At 40.6% G+C, this 24,947-nt stretch overlaps 3 protein-coding genes across 9 annotated transcripts in view; 1 reads left to right on the top strand and 2 right to left on the bottom strand.

The window, feature by feature from the left end:
* Positions 1–3,991, top strand: part of LOC126627814 (probable LRR receptor-like serine/threonine-protein kinase At3g47570) — a 44,506-nt gene extending 40,515 nt beyond the window's left edge. The window contains exons 2-3 of one of the 3 annotated variants that reach the window (XM_050297372.1): positions 3,140–3,372; positions 3,513–3,991. In XM_050297372.1, the coding sequence (XP_050153329.1) occupies positions 3,140–3,372; positions 3,513–3,889 (610 nt within the window). In that variant the 3' untranslated portion in view covers positions 3,890–3,991. Of the gene's footprint in view, positions 1–2,981; positions 3,373–3,512 lie in introns of all 3 variants that reach the window. The other 2 variants (XM_050297370.1, XM_050297371.1) reach the window with 2 other exon arrangements.
* LOC126627821 (uncharacterized) overlaps positions 1–19,420 on the bottom strand; it is a 30,805-nt gene extending 11,385 nt beyond the window's left edge. Inside the window, exon 1 of the mRNA XM_050297379.1 lies at positions 17,605–19,420. Within this exon, the coding sequence (XP_050153336.1) occupies positions 17,942–19,393 (1,452 nt within the window). The 5' untranslated portion in view covers positions 19,394–19,420 and the 3' untranslated portion in view covers positions 17,605–17,941. The remainder of the gene's footprint in view (positions 1–17,604) is intronic.
* The window catches only part of LOC126627837 (protein TRIGALACTOSYLDIACYLGLYCEROL 4, chloroplastic-like), a 48,495-nt gene continuing 32,277 nt past the window's right edge, over positions 8,730–24,947 (bottom strand). For all 5 annotated transcript variants that reach the window (XM_050297406.1, XM_050297407.1, XM_050297405.1 and 2 more), the window contains 4 exons: positions 19,759–19,961; positions 10,375–10,751; positions 9,501–9,817; positions 8,730–9,162 (listed from right to left, as the gene is read on the bottom strand). In XM_050297406.1, coding sequence (XP_050153363.1) covers positions 9,019–9,162; positions 9,501–9,817; positions 10,375–10,642 — 729 coding nt within the window. In that variant the 5' untranslated portion in view covers positions 10,643–10,751; positions 19,759–19,961 and the 3' untranslated portion in view covers positions 8,730–9,018. The remainder of the gene's footprint in view (positions 9,163–9,500; positions 9,818–10,374; positions 10,752–19,758; positions 19,962–24,947) is intronic.

The following is a 24,947-nucleotide window of genomic DNA, read 5'->3' as shown; positions in this document are numbered from 1 at the left end:
AAAATTAGGTATTGTCATTATACAATACCAAAGCTAACTATTGTTTTATTGGCATACTATCCATATGAACAGGAACGAGCAATTTTCGATGTATTCGAACACGATCATGTGGTGTTATTATTTCACTCAATTTATAACTCATGAATTTGTTTTTTTTGTTTTTTTGTTTTTATCAATATACATAAGAAGTAAGATATATAAACCTTGTCGTCCATCTTTATTATAACACGTAGAATAATACGCCACATAACTTGTATTTTTGGTACCCATAAAAATTTCTCAACGAGAACAACACATTCATCAAGTTAGTCGCTGTGTCATACGGTTTATAATCAAAGAGAAAAATTTCATACAAAACTAATATCTCTCTTTTTCATTTGTTTTTAAGTTAAAGAATGAATACAATAACTTCAAAAAAGTGAACATTCTTAATATTAGTTCACAAAATTAGATTTATATTGAATTTATTCAAAAAATTAAGAGAAAAGATATATTTTTTTGTCAGGACATCCCTCATCGAGTACGATAGCGATTGGGGTGGCTGTTCCACTACGTACAGAGCACTCTGATTAGGGATTATAAATTGGATGCTGCTGAAGCTGCTTGACAAACAATCAATACAGCTCAGCTTTTTTACAACTCCATTTCTACGTTCGCACAAAACAAATATCCTCATCATCGTGGGGATGGGGTTTTACAACTCCATTTCTGCCGTGTTTTTGTCATCCTTTTTTATGCATGCTTTCATACTTCACTCTTGCCTTCCTTGTTTCGCCCTTCCGGGAAATGAGACAGATAGACTCGCTTTGCTTGAAATCAAGGCTAGCATAACTCATGACCCTTTTAAAGTCCTGACTTCATGGAATGAAACCATCCACTTTTGCTCGTGGCATGGCGTTACATGTGGTCGTCGTCATAAGAGGGTCACAATGTTGAGCCTGCCGTCCTTGAAACTTGGAGGATCTATACCACCACATGTTGGGAACTTGAGTTTTTTGAGAGTCGTTGATCTCCAAAACAACAGCTTAGGCCATGAAATTCCTCCAGAATTCAGCCGCCTGCACAGATTGCAAGACCTCTTGTTAAACAACAATTCATTGAGTGGAGAAATTCCCACTAACTTGTCGCGTTGCTCTCAGCTCCTCAGGCTCGATGTTGGTTTCAATGTGCTGATGGGAAAGATTCCAAAGGAGCTTGCCCTCTTGTCAAAGTTAAGACTTTTCCACATCCACTTTAACCACTTTACAGGGGGAGTCCCTCCTTCTTTTAGCAATTTATCATCTCTTGAACAGTTCTCCGCATCTTCTAATAATTTGAGTGGCACTGTCCCGGATATTTTTGGCCGAATGACCAATCTTAGCTTTCTTGCTTTCGATGTAAATAGCTTTTCGGGTATGCTTCCCCTCTCAATCTTTAATCTCTCTTCTCTCATAGTCCTTTCTATGGTAATAAATGAAATCCAAGGGAGTCTACCCTCAAACTTAGGTATGGTCTTTCCGAGTCTCCAAGTGTTTTCCTTTGACGACAACCAATTCAGTGGATCTATTCCTGTTTCCTTATCTAATGCGTCAAATCTAATTGAATTTTCAATGGGAGGTAACCAACTGCATGGAAAGGTCCCTCCTTTGACGAATTTGCATAAGCTTAAGCGGTTACTCCTTGCTGAAAACCATCTCGGAAGTGGGGGAATTGATGACTTGACCTTTCTCTGCGATTTGAGCAATGCCACCCATTTAGAAATTCTCGAAATGTTTAACAACAATTTTGGGGGCACGTTACCTCAATGCATAGGAAACCTATCTTCTTCTCTTCAAATTTTCAATATTGCTCAAAATAAAATATTAGGAAGTATCCCAAATGAGATTGCAAATCTGGCTAACTTAGAGCTTTTGTGGATGTCTGTGAACCAATTTTCAGGTCACATTCCCCCTGGTGTAGGAAAGCTGCACAAGTTATATCAATTATCATTGGGTGGGAACTCTCTCTCTGGCAATCTTCCATCGTCTTTCGGAAATTTAAGTCAATTAAATGAGTTAAACTTAGAAGGCAACAAACTTCAAGGCAATCTCCCGCCAAGTTTAATTGAGTGTCAGAATTTGAGGATCTTATCTCTTAGTGCCAACAGTTTTAGCGGTATCATATCGCAAGAAATCATTGGTCTGCTGAACTTGTATGAATTGAGTTTAGGACAAAATCATTTTATAGGCTCCCTGCCAGAGGAGATAGGAATTTTAATAAATCTAGAGTATTTAGATATCTCTGATAACATGTTATTCGGTGAAATTACGGCAAGTCTTGTTAGTTGTATAAAATTAGAGTACCTGGACATGCATGGAAATTTCTTCAATGGGACGATTCCATCAACTTTGAGTTCACTAAGAGGTCTTTCAAAATTGTATCTTTCTCACAACAACTTGTCAGGCACAATTCCAGAATTCTTAGAACGTTTGAATTTTTTGGAATCTCTAAATCTATCTTATAACAATTTTGAGGGCATGTTGCCGATCAAAGGAGTGTTCAAGAATGCAACGGCGACATCAGTTGAAGGAAATAGTAAGCTTTGTGGGGGCATACCTGAGTTTCATTTGCCAAAGTGCAAACTCCAGCATACAAAAAAGGAAGCATTGAGCTTAACCATGAAATTGGTTCTCTCCCTCGTTTGTGGGATTCTTGGAGTTATTTTTGCACTAACCTTTTTGTATCTTTATTGCTCATGGAGGGACAAAAAGGGTCACACTGCAAGTGATTCAAACAAATTTCCCCAAGTGTCTTACCAAAGTCTTCTAAAAGCAACAAATGGATTCTCCTCAACCAACTTGGTCGGTATGGGCAGTTTTGGGTCCGTTTATAAAGGAGTACTCGAGCAAGGTGAAACTACAGTTGCCATCAAGGTACTCAACCTCATTCGTCGCGGAGCTTACAAAAGTTTTATTGCTGAATGCGAGGCTTTCAAAAATATTAGACACCGTAATCTTGTGAAGGTACTCTCGGCATGTTCTGGTTTTGATTATCGCGGTCACGACTTCAAGGCCTTAATTTATGAGTTCATGGTTAACGGGAGCTTGGAGGAATGGTTGTATCCAATTCATACAATTGGTGAGACAAATGAGAGGCCAAGGAGCTTAACAATTTCTCAAAGGTTGAATATTGTTATTGATGTTGCTATGGCATTGGATTATCTCCATCATCATTGTGAGACACCAATAGTTCATTGCGACCTCAAACCCAGCAATATTCTTCTCAATGAGGACATGATTGCACATGTAGGTGACTTCGGGTTGGTGAGGTTCTTACCAAAAGCTGTTGAAAATTCTTCAGGAAATCAATCAAGTTCTTTAGGGATCAAGGGAACTATTGGTTATGCTCCTCCAGGTAAATACACTTGGTAGTTTATTTTTTTCCTAGCTAGTATTTTAAAATTGTGCTGTATTTATTTTAAATTTTTCAAACATGAAAGCTTTTAGCACTTCACTAGAAAATTAGAATCTAAGGTTCTGAATTGTGGAATGCAGAATATGGCATGGGACATGAAGTGTGGACACAAGGTGATGTGTATAGCTTTGGCATCCTCTTGTTGGAAATATTTACAGGAAAAAGACCGACGGATGACATGTTTCAGGGAACTTCAAACCTTTATAGCTTTGTGAAGGCAGCTCTGCCTGAGCAAGTGGAAGAGGTTTTGGATCCCGTTCTTGTTCAAGAGAGCAATCATCCTAACGAGGGGAGGGCAAGGAATCGTGTCCTAATCATAGAAACTTTAATCCATGTTTTAGAAATTGGTGTTGCTTGCTCAGCGGAGTTGCCTAGAGAAAGATTGAACATCTGTGATGCTGTGGCACATATGTGTCGGATCAGAAACAAACTTCGAGCAAATGGTATATGTGGATAGAAGCTTATTGTTAATATGTGGTATAGCATGTAATAGTATTGATGTTATGTGAAAGCGTTTTTGTATTTGTTAGATAAAAAAAGGCAGTACAAATGGCTAGTTGATCAATGCTTGCCAAACAAACTTATTTGCATCAAATTATGCTTGAACAACGACATTCTAGCTTTGCCAAACATTACAGGACGCACACTCTGAAAGAATTAAAAATTAAAATTAAAAAACAAAGTTGTGGAAAGTATTCATCAAATTTCAAACCTATGTTGGAATTCCTGCTCTATGTTGAGAGGTTTATCCATGGTTGAAAATGGGAAGTGTTCCATAGTAGTTTATTGCTTTTTTTATTTTATTTTATTTTAAAACCTCGACGATACGAGAGGAATTTTATTAATAACAAAAAATAAGTTACACCTAGTCAGGGGGCAGGGGGCATAAACCTAACTCCTTGTAATACAAGAAAAAAGAATAAAAAATACATGAAAAGGAGGGGAGACATAAACCTTACTCTTCTATAAACGAAACAATAAAGATACAAAAATATGCATTCATCGGTCATCCATTCATCAACATTTATCTGAGCATTCATCATCTACACGAATCCAGAAAAGAATTTGAGGCTGAGTTCAGTCATACTTAAAGTGGGGATTGCGGGGAAGACCCCTGTGTTGCTTGGAAATCCCTTTCGCTCACTCACTCTCATATTTCATTAAAATATTGTTTTACGTATAAGTTTGGGGGTGGTCCAGGCAACACAGAGGTGGACATTCATCAAAGCCATGTCACAGATCCAGTATCATGCACAGTTTTTGCTCAATATTTGTCACATGGAGGCATGCAACCACACAGAAAATTACATGAGCATTGACGAAATTTTTAGGTGTATGAATGCATAATAGAAACATTTCACAAATCCGTATGATTTTCAGAGATACTAAACCATGCTTAATTTTAACGCAGTGGAGGGATTTGATCTACCTTTCATTTTGTAGATCCGAGGTCTGGCAGCCATCTACAGCAGCTCCATGTGTGAGCCATTGCTCCTTGCAGTTCCTATTCCCCCTTGGCCTTACTCGGGTCCCCAAGTCTGCATACAGAAAACATACATGCATGAGTCAGAATTTCGTTTTCATTTCACCTTCGGTCATGAAAACGAAAGGGAAAAATAGTTGGATGGATTTTTATTTCAGATATCGCCAAGTGGAGACCATAATCGCAGAGAGAATGAGAGCTCTTTACCTCGGGTTTCGTAGAGGAATGCACGATGGTGACAATCTGGGCTAGAATCAAAGATCGCCATGGCTGGGTTCCCTTTTTGACAGAGACGGAGCTGGATTCATGTTTTGACGTTCTGGGTTGTAGATAGAAGCTAGGATTTCAGTCCTATGAGAAACGAAGAGAGAGAGGAAATGAAGGAGATAGCTTTCACGGCTCTGGGCTCGTGGGTAGTGAGAGAGAGAGAGGTTCTCAAACGGCGCTAGTTAGGAGAGATGAGGAATTGGGCATCTGGTCGCTAAAATGGGCCTCTATTTCATGCTCCCTGTCACAGGTTCAGCTCTCCAGAGCGCTGAAATTTTGCTTCTTTTTCCAATATTTTGTTGTTTCTTTCTTTTATTTTCTATTTCTATTTTCCTAGTTTATTTTCTTTGTCTTTGTTAGCTATTTTTCAGTTTTTAAGGTTTTAATATTTTTGTTTTCTTTCTTTATTTTTTCCGCATCTTGAGGATAATGTGTGATTTAAGTTTGGTGTGGAAAAGTAAAATTTTTAGATTTCTAATTTTTAAGTATGCTAAAATTTTTCATTCTTTTTAAATTAATATTCATAGATTATTTTAAACATTATAACAAATGGACTTGGTAGAGATTAATCTCACAGTATAATCTTTTCTAATTATTGTTGTTTAGGCACTAATTCATGAGTTATCCTTTGACAATTAGCACATTGTACATGATTTGTGGGGGTGAGATTGAAGCACTTGCTAGCTTTCCGTCTGAGTTAATTTTTTTTTTGTTCTATAAAAAAGTAAAGTTTAGTTATTGTTATAAATAAAGTAATAATTGTTCCACAAGAATTTGCTGAGTAACTTGGCCAGTCCTGCTTGATCAGCAGTGATTCTCGCATCAAACAATAGAGTCTTAGCATGAGGTAAGGTGGTTAGTTGGTTTCGTAGTTTTTTCAGCTTGAGTTAGCAAGTCTTTAGGGTGTTCTACACCTAGTGCCCTTAAGCCCTTGTAGTTTGGGAGTCATTGATCTAAAACTCATTACATGGGTTGGATCGAAAGCTTAAGTGACCTAACATTGCACAACCACTACTATTACGATAAAAAAAAATTAAAAAGTCGGAAAGAAGAAAAAAAAAGTTATGTTTGAAGTTAGTAAGTATTAAATAAAAAGGATGAGTGGTAATGGTTTTAGTCGAGTCTCTTTAACTATGTTGGTTCACTTTACACCAAAAGAAGTTTATGAGTTCTTTTCCAATTAATTCTAAATGGCTTAGACTCTGTGATGGTATTAGTTGAAATTTTTGAAAAGATGTTCAATTTTAACATTTTCTATGGATTCCAACTTAAAGGTGAAAATTGTCTTAGTCAAGTTTTGTTAAAGTTTTTAGTTTTTTAGTTTTTATTTTTTGTTTTTGAGTTTTGTTTTGCTTGAGGACAAGCAAAAAGCAAAGTTTGGGGGTATTTGATGAGTCCATATTACACCATATATTTTACTCTATTCTTAGTTGTAGTTTATTGGTTATTTTGGTAGAATTTTGATAATTTGTTATGTATTTTCAATGTAAGGCATGCGACTTCCTCTTGAGCAAAAAGTGATCAAACAGATGAATTTTATAGTGATTCCAATTGAAGGATGTTCGTGAGTCTTTCAAGATCATTCGATCAGATTTTTCTACCAAGTTGTTTAATTGTGGTGAAGAAAAGAAGGCCCAGCTGCTTTTCTAGATTGACGTTTTTGAACGTTTTGGATATTTTGGAGGTCAAGATGGAATATTTTGAGGAAGATTCCTTTTGGGGATTTGATGGGGACAACTTAAGCTTTCAAAAGAGACCTTTTGGGACCAAATCGGAGTTGATTTGGTCGGTCAAAAGTCTGATTTTCTGAGAAGTCTGAATTTCAGTTCAATAGGAAACCTTTTATTTGCTGGTTTATTATTTTATTATGTTTCCTAGTTTTATGCTAAGACCTTTTCGAGGTACGATTTTATTTTGCAATAGTATAAATAAGGCTTTTTAGCCATTAGGGTTACAAACGCATTATTTTTGGAGAATTTCAGACTTTTTACTTACAATGTGTTTTCTATCCATGTTCTTATAATATTTGTTCTATGATTGTTCGTAGCTAATTTTTTTTGCTAAGGCGATGCCTTGATCCTTAGCATGAATATGTAGTCTTTATTTAATTGCTTATGATATTATGTATGTGTGCCTTGAATTATTAATCACTGTGTTTAAATTGTTTCTATGTATTAATGATTCGCGACCATTATGATATTTAGATAAGTAATCGGATGCAATTTCTGTAGGAATATCACCCTGAAATTAAGGAATGCTTCTTGTGGTTAATAATTGTAATTTCACTTAGGATGAACACCACGTCTTAAGGGTTGCATGGTTTTTCAAAGTGTTTTCATAAAGCTTAATGAGTTTTTCATGTTCATATTTGATCCGAACGTCTGGACGGATTGCATGTTAGATATACGTTCTATGTTGGAGGTTCCAAGTAGGACATATATTAGGAAAACCTGACCTTCGAAATATGCATGGGTAATTCATAAGTAATTGGAAGAACTACGTAAGATTGTTACGGTGACGGCGGAACTCCTCTTCTTTCATTTAGGAAAGCAGACTTCACATCTAGCTAGAACAAACTGAATCCCTTTTGTGCAGCCAAAGCTATCAAAGTTCTAAACTGGTGCAAATGTTTTATTGTAGTTGATGATTCAATATTATACCATATATTTTAGGGAACTTTAACGAAAACTCCCGGTATTATTCACTTTAACGAAAACCACATTTTTACACTAAAAAGTCAATCATGATACTATTCACTTTACCCTTTATTTTGTTCTTATCATTAAAACTCAAAGTTTTCAAACCCTTTTCATTAGTTTTCCTTATATTTTACCCTATTCTTAGTTATATTTTATTGATTATTTTGGTAGAACTTTGATATTTTGTTATGTATTTTCAATGTAGGACATGCAACTTTCTCTTGAGCTAAAGTGAACAAATGGACGAATTTTGGAGTGAATCCAATTGAAGGATGTTCGTGAGTTCTTCAAGATGATTATGTCAAAATTCCAGATTTTTCTACCAAGCCATTCGCACGGCAGTAAAAATCAGATTTTGACTGACCAAATCAACTCCAATTTAGTCTCAAAAGCTCCCTTTTGAAAGCTGAAGACGTCCCCAACTTTAGCTTTGGATGTTAATTGTTTGAAAACCTAACTACCTAGTGTTTGTGATCAATTTAATTATGTATTAAAGCACAATATATTATGGGACATGAAGTTTGGACAAGATGCGATGTGTACAGCTACGGCATTCTCTTATTGAAAATGTTTACAGCAAAAAGACCAACAGATAACATGTTTCAAAGATCTTCAAACCTGCATAACTTTGTTAAGGCATCTGGTAGATATTGTCGATCCCTCGTTCAAGAAAATGTTGAGGGTGATCAGATGAATGCTAGCAATCACAATAACGAGAATATCACCAGCATTGGCATCTAATTTGAAGAAATCATTGTTGAGAGAGGGTGGACACTGGTGACGCGACACAATTGCGTCAGATCACAAAGAAGCATACTGAGCAGCATTGGCATGTCAAGTTAGTAATGTTTCTTATGTAAAACTAACTTTTCCTTGGTATTTTGTTTGATCAATAAACACAGAATTGCTATTTGCTCGCAGATGACAATCTGTTCCCTTCGATCAATAAAAACAGTATTACTCAAATCTTTGTAACTACATTCTGAACCGGAAGCCTTCTCGCTTTCTACTGTCTAGCTAAATTACCTAAATGGAATACACATCAAAACATACATTTCCAACATGTAAATGAAAATCGGGAGTTAAAACTCAAAATAAGCGCAACTCAATCATCCCTTCTTTTCTTTTTGGGGAATATCAAGCAACGACCTTCCCTGTTCTTAAAAGTCTCAAGGAGTAGCTCAAGCTGTATATGAAATCCTCAATATGTGGGGCGTGTTTCCAGCACAAAGAGTCGAGTGCAACCCTGGAATCCGGTCTAAAGACGATTGACCCATAAATCTACAAAGGAAAGGTATTGTGTCAATAACAATTGGATTTTCATCCCAGTAACCAAAACATTCACCCCAGCCACGCATGTTAATAGCCATATAAAGGAGCTCAGCTTTTCATCCTCTCATTTTAAAGTTCTATGCTGATCTAATAGTCGTACAGTACAGATACATCAGCAGAAAAATGACTGCAGATTATTGAAATTAGACAGGGCAGACACGTTTCCACAAGTACCAATTAGCAAATGACAATGCAGGTTTTGCAACACATTGTGCATAGCATTTAAAAAATTCTCTTACAACTTAAGGTGCGAAACATTTAAAAAGTTACGGTATAAATAGAAATACCTGGTGCTGAAAGATTAGATTGATCCTAGGGGAGGACATCGGATCTGTTGCACTATTAGCAGAGGAACTCTTCAAACCATTAATCACCCTTTTAGCCAAAGCTGAAGCTGAACAAATATCCAGGCGAGTGTCAATCCTGGTCGGATCACCATAGAGCTCTCTAAATTTTCCATGCTGGAAAGTATAACAGAGACAGCCGAAAAAATCAGCATGGAATGGACTTCTCTTCTTATTGCTCCTAAAATTGCCCTTGTCTCCCCTCATATCAACTGCCACTGGGTTGTACCCATCCTGAAACCAGGCAGTGCAGCTTCCACCTAAAATGTAATGCCACCATTGACCACAAGAAGTGAGAATGGCATTACAATTTCATTTTGCAAACAAAAGGGAACTGTAGCACAAACAATGATTAATTTTGACAATTATAGAATTTCGTATCTGGCCTTCCCTGGGGCAAACATCAGGAAATAGTTAAAGTAAAAACCTAAAGATACCGCATACTGTCGGCAACAGATCTGGACTCATAAACACAAAATAAAAACATTGAATTGTTCTGTTAGAATTTGTCTCTAGAATTATTTTTTATTACTATTATTTTCTTTTACTGCAGTCACACCGACCACCACGGAACACCATGAAAGGAGGTGACATACTCCTTAAGTCTACTGGCTTTTAATATACTAAAGTAGAAAACTACACACATACAATATAAACGAAACTAAGAGGTACCAAAACACGTATACATGTATAAAAACATGCAAATGTATAAGCTAAAAATTATAAGATACACCTGAGTATTAGTATGAAACTTCCAAAAAAATGTAAAGAGATTATACAAGTTATCACAGAAAATACGAGTAACGTGTAAAATTACCAAAGATTCCAGATACTGCAGCATGAGATTCTTTAAGACGCATATCATAAGATGGCCGCCAACACCAACCCTTTTCTTTCTGTATCATGATGTCTTTTTGTGTCTCATTTTGCCTCCAAAGATCTTGGCTTTTTTCAAAAGAAAAGGCAGCGTTTGCGCAGAATCCAGGCATTAGAGAAATAGGTGCTTCACCAACTATGGAATTAACTGTCTGGGGATGACCACCGTTTTTACGTACACATCCAGATTCGGAGACAAGTGATGACATATCTAAGGAAATTGACTCAGGCACATCCTAGTACTTTCCTTTATGGTCAATGAACAGTTCAGGCCGTGCAGCCTCAAGTGTAATATCATGGTAAGGAAGCTGCAAACATCTTAAAGGTTGAGAAAATTTAATAGATGGCTCATAATTTAAACAATAAGACAAATAAGGGAAATATCTAATCTCTGGTTTTCCGAAAAGCCCCTCGTACCGACATGAACTTTTTCACTAAAACAGCTTAGGCAGCATATGTGCAATGTTAAAGGTATAGATATTAACTTTTTCGGTACATGGCTCTTAATTTATAGACATGAAACTTTCCAATTTTATCTATGTTCCGTGCAATGTTATCTAGGCATGTAACCTATAAATAAAAGTGGTAAACAGAAGAAACTTGTAAATTAAGATGTTTGAAGCATGTTGATATATATATATATATATATATATATAAACCTATATCCAAGGTATGTTCAGTAAAGAAATGAAAAAATTGTGGTCTCATTTGGTCTCTAAGATTGGATTGAAATGGACAACCCACTATACTCAAGGTATGTTGACGAAAAAAATGAAAAAATTGTGGCTTACTTGAAGGTAGGAGATGGATTATTTTCCATTTCAATCCACCAAAATGGTAAGGATCAGAAGAGGATTATTTTCCATATCCCCCTTCTAATCACCTCAACATGAAAAATCATTCACTCTATCTTTAATATACCCTGAATATGGTAGTTTGTCCATTCCATTCCAATCCTAGAGACCAAACAAGGCCCTATTTTTCAACAATTAAGAAATTAGGAAACAATACTTTAAGATTATACATGCTGACAGAGTCTGGTAAGGTTCAAGTGATACATCCCTATAATTACTTATTTTTAACTTCAATTCCTATAAGAGAAATTTGACATATGAAAGGAAAAAAAAAAATCGCAGTTGGTAAACAAATTATCCACCTAGCCATAGTACAACCTAACAACAAAGCCTTTTTCCACTAAGTGGGGTCGGCTATATGAATCCTAGAACGCCATTGCGCTCGGTTTTGTGTCATGTCCTCCGTTAGATCCAAGTACTCAAGTATTTTCTTAGGGTCTCTTCCAAAGTTTTCCTAGGTCTTCCTCTACTCCTTCGGCCCTGAACCTTTGTCCCGTAGTCATATTTTCGAACCGGAGCATCAGTAGGCCTTCTTTGCACATGTCCAAACCACCGGAACCGATTTTCTCTCATATTTCCTTCAATTTTGGCTACTCGTACTTTACCTCGGATATCCTCATTCCCAATCTTATCCTTTCTCGTGTGCCCATACATCCCACGAAGCATCCTCATCTCCGCTACACCCATTTTGTGTACGTGTTGATGCTTCACCGCCCAACATTCTGTGCCATACAACATCGCTGGCCTTATTGCCGTCCTATAAAATTTTCCCTTGAGCTTCAGTGGCCTACGACGGTCACACAACACGCCGGATGCACTCTTACACTTCATCCATCCAGGTTGTATTCTTCTGTTGAGATCTCCATCTAATTCTCCGTTCTCTTGCAAGATAGATCCTAGGTAGTGAAAACGGTCACTTTTTGTGATCTTCGCTAGATTGCTCCGGTCATTAGTGTGGATAAGTATATAAATGGATAGAGATAGGAAAGCAAACACAAGATGTACGTGGTTCACCCAGATTTGCTACGTCCACGGAATAGAGGAGTTCTCATTAATTGTGAAGGGTTTACACAAGTACATAGGTTCAAGCTCTCCTTTAGTGAGTACAAGTGAATGATTTAGTACAAATGACATTAGGAAATATTGTGGGAGAATGATCTCGTAACCACGAAACTTCTAAGTACCGGAGTGTGGTATCGTCTTGACTTGCCTTATCTGTCTCATAGGTAGATGTGGCATCTTCTCTGGAAGTACTCTTCCTCCATCTAGGGGTGGTATTTGTAACTGGTGGAGATGCACAAGGTAATGTATCAATTTCACTTGAAGCTTACTTGTAGTTTCAAGCTTGGTCAAGCGCGATACAAACCATGTAGTAGGAGTCCCCCAAGTCGCCGAGCTAGGGGATCTGCTGAAAGAGGTGACAGACAAGGTAAGCAATCAGAGCTCCGGCTGATTGTTCACATTTTCCCTATCTTGCAGGCAGCATGAAGGATAAAGAGAAGAAAAATGAGAAGAGATGATATGGGATACTTTTGCTTTTGAAGAAGTAACTTTCCACATGCTTATTCTTGAACTGGGCTGGAGGGTTTTTTGGTTTCCTCCAGAGTATAAGGCCGACTGAAGAATTTGAGGGTCAAAACAAGTCCATCAAATCTAGAGTACGTTCGACCCTGCTGATATGGGATACTTTTGCTTTTGACAGAGTAGTGGATGTATCGGCACGTGTGCTGTTACGCTTGTCTCCACATGCTTCCTTGTATCCTTCTCACTTGCCCTATATGTTCCTCAGGCAGATGTGGTATCTTCCCTGGAAGCATAAGATGTTGAAGATGAGTACTTGAGAGCAATGCCAGGTAAGTAATCAGGTAAGGGGTTCCAGGCAGTCAGTTCCTGGCTGGAAGCTTGATTCCAAGTGCTGACTGATTGCTCTCTTTCTTCTTGTCTTACAGGTAAGAACAAGGCCAAAAGAAAAGACAGGGAAAAAGCATGATATGGGATACTCTTGCTTTTAACCCTGATGATATGAGATATTCTTGCTCTAGTATAGCTTGTTTACAGAGGTATTATCGGGGGGAAAGAAAGTTGAATATTTCGAAAGGCTTCGTTGGGAGTGCCCTCTCAGATAAGAGGAAGGGTTGAGCATTTTTGCAGGTCTGCCTGTCCGTTAGGGATAGAGGTCGACATATATAGGAGTCTCCCTAACATCAAGTAATAATGCTATTCCTTTACCCTGCTTGGTCATAGCACGGTAGTGGGAGCTGCCAGCTTCACATGTTTTAACTCTGTCAGAGCACTTTGGAAAAGTGGTCTGTGGTATCTGGAAAACTGATGTTGCGTGTGCAGATTACAGACAAGCTTTATCCAAGGAGATCCACCTCTTGAAGTTGGGAAAGTGGTGCCTCTTCGGTTTTCGAACAAGCAATCCTGTTGGGGATCTGACTCTCGAGATTCAGAGAACGATGCCTCTTCGATTTTTGAGAAAGCAATCCTGCTGGGGGTCTGGCTCTCGAGATTCGGAGAGCGGTGTCTCTTCGATTTTTGAGAAAGTAATCATGTTGGGAGTCTGGCTCTAGAGATTTGGAGGGCGGTGCCTCTTCGATTTTGGAGCAAGCAATCTTGTTGGGAGTGTTTTCTCGAATGTGAGTAAAGGTTGGGCATGTTTGCTAGTCTACTTTGCCACGAAGCACAGAGGTTGAAACACAGGGACTTTCCAATTATCCAGCAGTGGTACTATTCCTTTACCCTCTCTTCGATTTTTGAGAAAGTAATCATGTTGGGAGTCTGGCTCTCGAGATTCGAAGGGCGGTGCCTCTTCGATTTTGGAGCAAGCAATCTTGTTGGGAGTGTTTTCTCGAATGTGAGTAAAGGTTGGGCATGTTTGCTAGTCTACCTTGCCACGAAGCACAAAGGTTGACACACAGGGACTTTCCAATTATCCAGCAGTGGTACTGTTCCTTTACCCTCTCTTCGATTTTTGAGAAAGTAATCATGTTGGGAGTCTGGCTCTCGAGATTCGGAGGGCAGTGCCTCTTCGATTTTGGAGCAAGCAATCTTGTTGGGAGTGTTTTCTCGAATGTGAGTAAAGGTTGGGCATGTTTGCTAGGCTACCTTGCCACGAAGCACAAAGGTTGACACACAGGGACTTTCCAATTATCCAGCAGTGGTACTGTTCCTTTACCCTTGTGGGTAATAATATCGTAGCTAGACCTTCAAAATTTATGTGTCAAACTTTATTAGTGTTGTTTCTTTGCTATTCTTTTACCCTTCTTGGTTAGAGCGATGTAGTGGGAGCTGCAAGCTTCACGTGTCTCAACTTTGTCAGAGAACTTTGGCAAAGTTATCTGTGGTACCCATGAGCTACTGTTGCGTATGGGAAGTGGGTGATTGAACAGTACGATTCATGTTCTTTCTACTTCTCTAGAAATCTTCGACAGAATGCCCATAATTATCGCAAAGTAGGTGCCTCTTCGATTTCTGAGATCGGCCCTCGTGGTCTCTGAGCAGCCCAGCTTTTGAGAAAGCAAGCCTCTTCGATTTCTGAGATCAGCCTTCGTGGTCTTTGAGCAGCCCAGCTTTTGAGAAAGCCAACACCTCTTCGATTTCTGAGATCGACCCTCGTGGTCTCTGAGCAGCCCAGCTTTTGAGAAAGCAAACGCCTCTTCGATTTCTGAGCAGGCACCTCTTCGATTTCTGAAGCTTCGTCGAGTGCAGATTTTTATAGGGGGTGACATTAAGTTCCAAATCACACTTGAATATCCACCAGTAGAAGCTCCATTCTTGCACTTCTAAGATCTTGATTTGTCCGACCTCTTCTCTCTTCAACACCTTTGAAAATGTCTGGCCCCTCCGACCGTCGTTTTGACTTGAACCTTGTTGAAGAGGCAGCCCCGCCTTCTCCAGACAACATATGGCGCCCATCCTTCGTCTCCCATACTGGTCCTCTTACCGTTGGGGATTCCGTGATGAAGAATGATATGACCGCTGCGGTAGTGGCCATGAACCTTCTCACTCCCAAAGATAACAGACTACTTTCCAAACGGTCTGATGAGTTGGCTGTTAAGGATTCTCTGGCTCTCAGTGTTCAGTGTGCAGGTTCTGTGTCTAATATGGCCCAACGCCTATTTGCTCGAACCCGCCAAGTTGAATCATTGGCAGCTGAAGTGATGAGTCTCAAACAGGAGATTAGAGGGCTCAAGCATGAGAATAAACAGTTGCACCGGCTCGCACATGACTATGCTACAAACATGAAGAGGAAGCTTGACCAGATGAAGGAATCTGATGGTCAGGTTTTACTTGATCATCAGAGATTTGTGGGTTTGTTCCAAAGGCATTTATTGCCTTCGTCTTCTGGGGCTGTACCGCGTAATGAAGCTCCAAATGATCAACCTCTGATGCCTCCTCCTTCTAGGGTTCTGTCCAGTACTGAGGCTCCGAATGATCCCCCTCCGGTGCCTTCTCTTTCTGGGGCTCTACCGACTGCTGAGACTTCTCCTAAGCAACCTTTGTGAAGGCTCCCTCTTGTTTGTTTATTTTGACTCAAGTATATGTACATATTTGTAACTGATCGGGGATATCAATAAATAAGCTTTCCTTCATTTCAACGTATTGTGTTAAATACACCAAAGCCTTCTTCGCTAAGTTCTTTGAATTTTCTTTTGTTGAAGCTTGTATGTTGAAGCTTTGTGAGTGGAGCATCTAGGTTGAGGTAGTGTTCTCTTAATTTCCTTAGTGAGGAAAACTTCTCGGTTGGAGACTTGGAAAATCCAAGTCACTGAGTGGGATCGGCTATATGAATCTTAGAACGCCATTGTGTTCTGTCCTGTGTCATGTCCTCCGTTAGATCCAAGTACTCTAAGTCTTTTCTTAGGGTCTCTTCCAAAGTTTTCCTAGGTCTTCCTCTACCCCTTCGGCCCTGAACCTCTGTCCCATAGTCGCATCTTCTAATCGGAGCGTCAGTAGGCCTTCTTTGCACATGTCCAAACCACCGTAACCGATTTTCTCTCATCTTTCCTTCAATTTCGAAGAGGTCGCACTTGGTGCGATGGCAAGTGCCTTCGTCCATGAGCGGTAGGTCTCGGGTTCGAGACTTGGGAGCAGCCTCTCCATAAATGGGGGTAAGGCTAGCCGACATTCACCTCTCCCAAACCCTGCGTAAAGCGGGAGCCTTGTGCACTGGGTACGACCCTTTCCTTCATTTTCGGCTACTCCTACTTTACCCCGGATATCCTCATTCCTAATCTTATCCTTTCTCGTGTGCCCACACATCCAACGAAGCATCCTCATCTTCGCTACACCCATTTTGTGTACGTGTTGATGCTTCACCGCCCAACATTCGGTGCCATACAACATCGCCGGTCTTATTGCCGTCCTATAAAATTTTCCCTTGAGCTTCAGTGGCATACGGCGGTCACACAACACGCCGGATGCACTCTTCCACTTCATCCATCCAGCTTGTATTCTATGGTTAAGATCTCCATCTAATTCTCCGTTCTTTTGCGAGATAGATCCTAGGTAACGAAAACGGTCGCTCTTTGGTATTTCTTGATCTCCGATCCTCACCCCTAACTCGTTTTGGCCTCCATTTGCACTGAACTTGCACTCCATATATTCTGTCTTTGATCGGCTTAGGCGAAGACCTTTAGATTCCAACACTTCTCTCCAAAGTTTAAGCTTTGCATTTACCCCTTCCTGAGTTTCATCTATCAACACTATATCGTCTGCGAAAAGCATACACCAAGGAATATCATCTTGAATATGTCCTGTTAACTCATTCATTACCAACGCAAAAAGGTATGGACTTAAGGATGAGCCTTGATGTATTCCTACAGTTATAGGAAAGCTTTCGGTTTGTCCTTCATAAGTTCTTACGGCAGTCTTTGCTCCTTCATACATATCCTGTATAGCTTGGATATATGCTACTCGTACTCCTTTCTTCTCTAAAATCCTCCAAAGAATGTCTCTTGGGACCCTATCATACGTTTTTTCCAAATCTATAAAGACCATGTGTAAATCCTTTTTCCCATCTCTATATCTTTCCATCAATCTTCGTAAGAGATAGATTGCCTCCATGGTTGAGCGCCCTGGCATGAACCCGAATTGGTTGTCCGAAACCCGTGTCTCTTGCCTCAATCTATGCTCAATGACTCTCTCCCAGAGCTTCATTGTATGACTCATTAGCTTAATACCCCTATAGTTCATGCAATTTTGCACATCGCCCTTATTCTTGTAGATAGGCACCAAAGTGCTCGTTCGCCACTCATTTGGCATCTTCTTCGTTTTCAAAATCCTATTGAAAAGGTCAGTGAGCCATGTTATACATGTCTCTCCCAAAACTTTCCACACTTCGATTGGTATATCGTCTGGGCCTACTGCTTTTCTATGCTTCATCTTCTTCAAAGCTACAACCACTTCTTCCTTCCGGATTCTACGATAAAAAGAGTAGTTTCTACACTCTTCTGAGTTACTCAACTCCCTTAAAGAAGCACTTCTTTCATGTCCTTCATTGAAAAGATTATGAAAATAACCTTTCCATCTGTCTTTAACCGCGTTCTCTGTAGCAAGAACCTTTCCATCCTCATCCTTGATGCACCTCACTTGGTTTAGGTCCCTTGTCTTCTTTTCCCTTGCTCTAGCTAGTTTATAGATATCTAACTCTCATTCTTTGGTATCTAGTCGCTTATACATATCGTCATAAGCCGCTAACTTAGCTTCTCTCACAGCTTTCTTCGCCTCTTGCTTCGCTTTTCTATACCTTTCACCATTTTCATCGGTCCTATCCTTGTATAAGGCTTTACAACATTCCTTCTTAGCCTTCACCTTTGTTTGTACCTCCTCATTCCACCACCAAGATTCCTTTTGGTGTGGGGCAAAGCCCTTGGACTCTCCTAATACCTCTTTTGCTACTTTTCGGATACAACTAGCCATGGAATCCCACATTTGGTTAGCTTCCCCCTCTCTATCCCACACACACTGGGTGATTACTTTCTCTTTGAAAATGGCTTGTTTTTCTTCTTTTAGATTCCACCATCTAGTCATTGGGCACTTCCAAGTCTTGTTCTTTTTTCTCACTCTTTTGATATGTACATCCATCACCAACAAGCGATGTTGATTAGCCACGCTCTCTCCTGGTATAACTTTGCAATCCTTACAAGTTATACGATCCCCTTTCCTCATTAGAAGAAAATCTATTTGTGTTTTTGACGACCCACTCTTGTAGGTGATCACATGTTCTTCTTTCTTCTTAAAGAAGGTGTTGGCTAAGAAGAGATCATATGCCATTGCAAAATCCAAGATAGCTTCCCCATCCTCGTTTCTCTCCCCAAAACCATGGCCACCATGAAAACCTTCATAGTTGCCTGTCTCCCTGCCCACGTGTCCATTTAAATCTCCTCCTATAAATAACTTCTCCGTCTGAGCAATTCCTTGCACCAAGTCTCCAAGGTCTTCCCAAAATTTCTCCTTCGAACTCGTATCCAACCCTACTTGAGGTGCGTACGCACTAATCACATTGATAAGTTCTTGTCCTATTACAATCTTGATTGCCATGATTCTATCTCCTACCCTCTTGACATCTACAACATCTTGTGTCAAGGTCTTGTCCACGATGATGCCAACACCGTTTCTCGCTCTATTTGTGCCCGAATACCATAGTTTAATCCCTGAGTTTTCTAGATCCTTTGCCTTACGACCAACCCACTTAGTTTCTTGTAGGCACATAATATTTATCCTTCTCCTCACCATAACTTCTACTACTTCCATAGATTTTCCCGTCAAGGTTCCTATATTCCACGTTCCTAAACGCATTTTGCTCTCTTGAACTCTACCCTTCTGTCCTAGCTTCTTCACCCTTCCCCGTCTAATAGGATCAAAATACTTCTTTTGTGTGTCCCGTGTAAAGTTGATAGGAGCATATGCTCCCAAACAACTTTGAGTGGAGTCGTTCGAAAAGAAGTTTCTATAGCCCCCTTGCTCATTTAACACTGCATCCGGCTGCCGATGGAGATACAGCGACCCTTGCTCACTTATCACTGTACTCGGGCCACACAGCGCGCCACTTACGGGTGACGCCCTAGCTTTAGCGCGATTTCGTTCTGGATTCATTTTCATAAGGATTCGACGTAATCATGGAGTGCCGGCTGTCGACTACTTGACGCCCTCCCCTCCTCCTTTATCCGGGCTTGGGACCGGCAATGTAAGATAAACTTACACGCATTTACTTTCCTGTTTTGACCTTTAATCAAATTGTTTAAACAGTCAGAATTCCTTTTGTCCCTTGAGGGATTTATGGTTGTCAATTTCTTTTTTTACACCTAGCCATAGTAAATGTAAAAAAAGAAATTGACACCCATAAATCCCTCAAGGGACAAAAGGAATTCTGACTGTTTAAACAATTTGATTAAAGGTCAAAACAGGAAAGTAAATGCGTGCCTTATGAAAGAGCACCAATTTGTTGTAGCGTCCTTTTTTCTCACCATGCCCTTCTGTGCTCAACTTTATGGATGATAACGGAGACAAAAGAAGCTGTGTGCATAATCCAAACGAATAAAGTGACTTGTCCAATACATGCTTCACCACATCTTTCAATGTAGGGACCCCCATCTCATCATTGGTAAATTCAGCTTTAATAGAAGAAAAAAGTTTCTTCGGGCGGAACTGCCCAATTAATCCAAGCCACCTATTTTCACGCAGATCATGTAACAAGGGAATTAGTATGTCGGACAACTAAGAATGCTAACCGGATTTGATTAATATGAGATGACTTTGGTCTAAGCATAGTAACTCTTAATTCACTCCTCCAACAGAAAACATGCTCAAGGAATTAGGACATTAAACTCAACACATTTGGATCAGTAATTTCAAAAATACAATGCATTTACACAGTACATTCATTAGCGAGGATATTGTTCAGATTTCAAAACATCGAAACAAACTTTTTCACCTAAGAAATCCCATAAAAAATAGGGATAATCCCAACCAGTGCTCTGATAAACCTGATAAAGCTTTGATGCTCTCGAAAAACATAAGAACCCGCTTGCAAATCAGTAAAATAACAACAACAACAACAACAAAGCCTTTTCCCACTAAGTGGGGTCGGCTATATGAATCCTAGAAAGTCATTGCGCTCGGTTTTGTGTCATGTCCTCCGTTAGATCCAAGTACTCTAAGTCTTTTCTTAGAGTCTCTTCCAAAGTTTTCCTAAGTCTTCCTCTACCCCTTCGGCCCTGAACCTCTGTTCCGTAGTCACATCTTCGAACCGGAGCGTCAGTCGGCCTTCTTTTGCACATGTCCAAATCACCGGAGCCGATTTTCTCTCATCTTTCCTACAATTTCGGCTACTCCTACTTTACCTCGGATATCCTCATTCCCAATCTTATCCTTTCTCGTGTGCCCACACATCCCACGAAGCATCCTCATCTCCGCTACACCCATTTTGTGTACGTGTTGATGCTTCACCACCCAACATTTTGTGCCATACAACATCGCTGGCCTTATTGCCATCCTATAAAATTTTCCCTTGGGCTTCAGTGGCCTACGACGGTCACACAACACGCCGGATGCACTCTTTCCATCCAGCTCGTATTCTATGGTTGAGATCTCCATCTAATTCTCCGTTCTCTTGCAAGATAGATCCTAGGTAGCGAAAACGGTCGCTTTTTGTGATCTTCGCTAGATTGCTCCGGTCATTAGTGTGGATAAGTATATAAATGGATAGAGATAGGAAAGCAAACACAAGATGTACGTGGTTCACCCAGATTGGCTACGTCCACGGAATAGAAGAGTTCTCATTAATTGTGAAGGGTTTACACAAGTACATAGGTTCAAGCTCTCCTTTAGTGAGTACAAGTGAATGATTTAGTACAAATGACATTAGGAAATATTGTGGGAGAATGATCTCGTAATCACGAAACTTCTAGGTATCGGAGTGTGGTGTCGTCTTGACTTGCCTTATCTGTCTCATAGGTAGATGTGGCATCTTCTCTGGAAGTACTCTTCCTCCATCCAGGGGTGGTATCTTTAACTGGTGGAGATGCACAAGGTAATGTATCAATTTCACTTGAAGCTTACTTGTAGTTTCAGGCTTGGTCAAGCGCGATACAAACCATGTAGTAGGAGTCCCCCAAGTCGCCGAGCTAGGGGGTCTGCTGAAAGAGGTGACAGACAACGTAAGCAATCAGAGCTCCGACTGATTGTTCACCTTCTCCCTATCTTGCAGCAGCATGAAGGATAAAGAGAAGAAAAATGAGAAGAGATGATATGAGATACTTTTGCTTTTGAAGAAGTAACTTTCCACATGCTTATTCTTGAACTGAGCTGGAAGGTTTTCTGGTTTCCTCCAGAGTATAAGGCCGACTGAAGAATTTGAGGGTCAAAACAAGTCCATCAAATCTAGAGTACGTTCCACCCTGCTGATATGGGATACTTTTGCTTTTGACAGAGTAATGGATGTATCGGCACGTGTGTTGCTACGCTTGTCTCCACATGCTTCCTTGTATCCTTCGCACTTGCCCTATCTGTTCCTCAAGCAGATGCGGAATCTTCCCTGGAAACATAAGATGTTGAAGATGAGTACTCGAGAGCAATGCCAGGTAAGTAATCAGGTAAGGGGTTCCAGGCAGTCAGTTCCTGGCTGGAAGCTTGATTCCAAGTGCTGACTGATTGCTCTCTTTCTCCTTGTCTTGTAGGTAAAAACAAGGCCAAAAGAAAAAACAGGGAAAAAGCATGATATGGGATACTTTTGCTTTTAACCCTGATGATATGAGATATTCTTGCTCTAGTATAGCTTGTTTGCAGAGGTATTATCGGGGGGAAAGAAAGCTGAATATTTCGAAAGGCTTCGTTAGGAGTGCCCTATCAGATATGATGAAGGGTTGAGCATTTTTGCAGGTCTGCCTGTCCGTTGGGGATGGAGGTCGACATATATAGGAGTCTTCCTAACAACAAGTAGTAATGCTATTCCTTTACCCTGCTTGGTCATAGCACGGTAGTGGGAGCTGCCAGTATCACATGTTTTAACTCTGTCAGAGCACTTTGAAAAAGTGGTCTGTGGTATCTGGCTCTCGAGATTCGGAGAACGATGCCTCTTCGATTTTTGAGAAAGCAATCATGCTGGGGGTCTGACTCTCGAGATTCGGAGAGCAGTCTCTTCGATTTTTGAGGAAGTAATCATGTTGGGAGTCTGGCTCTCGAGATTCGGAGGGCGGTGCCTCTTCGATTTTGGAGCCAGCAATCTTGTTGGGAGTGTTGTCTCGAATGTGAGTAAAGGTTGGGCATGTTTGCTAGTCTACCTTGCCACGAAGCACAAAGGTTGACACACAGGGACTTTCCAATTATCCAGCAATGATACTGTTCCTTTACCCTCTCTTCGATTTTGAGAAAGTAGTCATGTTGGGAGTCTGGCTCTCGAGATTCGGAGGACGGTGCCTCTTCGATTTTGGAGCAAGCAATCTTATTGGGAGTGTTTTCTCGAATGTGAGTAAAGGTTGGGCATGTTTGCTAGTCTACCTTGCCACGAAGCACAGAGGTTGACACACAGGGACTTTCCAATTATCCAGCAGTGGTACTGTTCCATTACCCTTGTGGGTAATAATATGGTAGCTAGACCTTCAAAATTTATGGGTCTAAACTTTGTTAGTGCTGTTTCTTTGCTTTTCTTTTACCCTTCTTGGTCAGAGCGATGTAGTGGGAGCTGCAAGCTTCACGTGCTCAACTTTGGCAGAGAACTTTGGCAAAGTTATCTGTGGTACCCATGAGCTATTGTTGCGTGTGGGAAGTGGGTGATTGAACAGTAAGATTCATGTGTTTTCTACTTCCCCAGAAGTCTTTGACAGGATGCCCATAATTTCCGCAAAGCTGAGTGTGCGTGTGACAGGTGCTGACAAGGCTGGAAAAGGCTGGAAAAGTAGGTGCCTCTTCGATTTCTGAGATCGGCCCTCGTGGTCTCTGGGAAGCCCAGCTTTTGAGAAACCGAGCGCCTCTTCGATTTCTGAGATCGGCCTTCGTGGTCTTTGAGCAGCCCAACTTTTGAGAAAGCAAACGCTTCTTCGATTTCTGAGATCAACCATCGTGATCTCTAAGCAGCCCAGCTTTTGAGAAAGCAAACGCCTCTTCGATTTCTGAGCAGGCGCCTCTTCGATTTCTGAAGCTCCGTCGAGTGCAGATTTTTATAGGGGCTGGCATTAAGTTCCAAAGCACACTTGAATCTCCACCAGTTGAAGCTTCATTCTTGCACTTCTAAGATCTTGATTTGTCCGACCTCTTCTCTCTTCAACACCTTTGAAAATGTCTGGCCCCTCCGACCGTCGTTTTGACTTGAACCTTGTTGAAGAGGCAGCCCCGCCTTCTCCAGACAACATATGGCGCCCATCCTTCGTCTCCCCTACTGGTCCTCTTACCGTTGGGGATTCCGTGATGAAGAATGATATGACCGCTGCGGTGGTGGCCAGGAACCTTTTCACTCCCAAAGATAACAGACTAGTTTCCAAACGGTCTGATGAGTTAGCTGTTAAGGATTTGCTGGCTCTCAGTGTTCAGTGTGCAGGTTCTGTGTCTAATATGGCCCAACGCCTATTTGCTCGAACCCGCCAAGTTGAATCATTGGCGGCTGAAGTGATGAGTCTTAAACAGGAGATTAGAGGGCTCAAGCATGAGAATAAACAGTTGCACCGGCTCACACATGAATATGCTACAAACATGAAGAGGAAGCTTGACCAGATGAAGGAAACTGAGGGTCAGGTTTTACTTGATCATCAGAGATTTGTGGGTTTGTTCCAAAGGCATTTATTGCCTTCGTCTTCTGGGGCTGTACCGCGTAATGAAGCTCCAAATGATCAACCTCTGATGCCTCATCCTTCTAGGGTTATGTCCAGTACTGAGGCTCCAAATGATCCCCCTCCGGTGCCTTCTTTTTCTGGGGCTCTACCGACTGCTGAGACTTCTCCTAAGCAACCTTTGTGAAGGCTCCCTCTTGTGTGTTTATTTTGACTCATGTATATGTACATATTTGTAGCTTATCGGGGATATCAATAAATAAGCTTTCCTTCATTTCAACGTATTGTGTTAAATACACCAAAGCCTTATTCGCTAAGTTCTTTGAATTTTCTTTTGTTGAAGCTTGTATGTTGAAGCATTCTGAGTGGAGCATGTAGGTTGGGGTAGTGTTCCCTTAATTTCCCGAGTGAGGAAAACTTCTCGATTGGGGACTTGGAAAATCCAAGTCACTGAGTGGGATCGGCTATATGAATCTTAGAACGCCATTGTGCTCGATCCTGTGTCATGTCCTTCGTTAGATCCAAGTACTCTAAGTCTTTTCTTAGAGTCTCTTCCAAAGTTTTCCTAGGTCTTCCTCTACCCCTTCGGCCCTGAACCTCTGTCCCATAGTCGCATCTTCTAATCGGAGCGTCAGTAGGCCTTCTTTGCACATGTCCAATCCACCGTAACTGATTTTCTCTCATCTTTCCTTCAATTTCGGCTACTCCTACTTTACCCCGGATATCCTCATTCCTAATCTTATCCTTTCTCGTGTGCCCGCACATCCAACGAAGCATCCTCATCTCTGCTACACCCATTTTGTGTACGTGTTGATGTTTCACCGCCCAACATTCTGTGCCATACAGCATCGCCGGCCTTATTGCCGTCCTATAAAATTTTCCCTTGAGCTTCA

Source organism: Malus sylvestris, chromosome 7 (genome assembly GCF_916048215.2).
Source record: "Malus sylvestris chromosome 7, drMalSylv7.2, whole genome shotgun sequence".
Classification (NCBI taxonomy): domain Eukaryota; kingdom Viridiplantae; phylum Streptophyta; class Magnoliopsida; order Rosales; family Rosaceae; genus Malus; species Malus sylvestris.
Note: the sequence above shows the minus strand (reverse complement) of the source record. Positions and strands in the feature narration are given on the sequence as shown.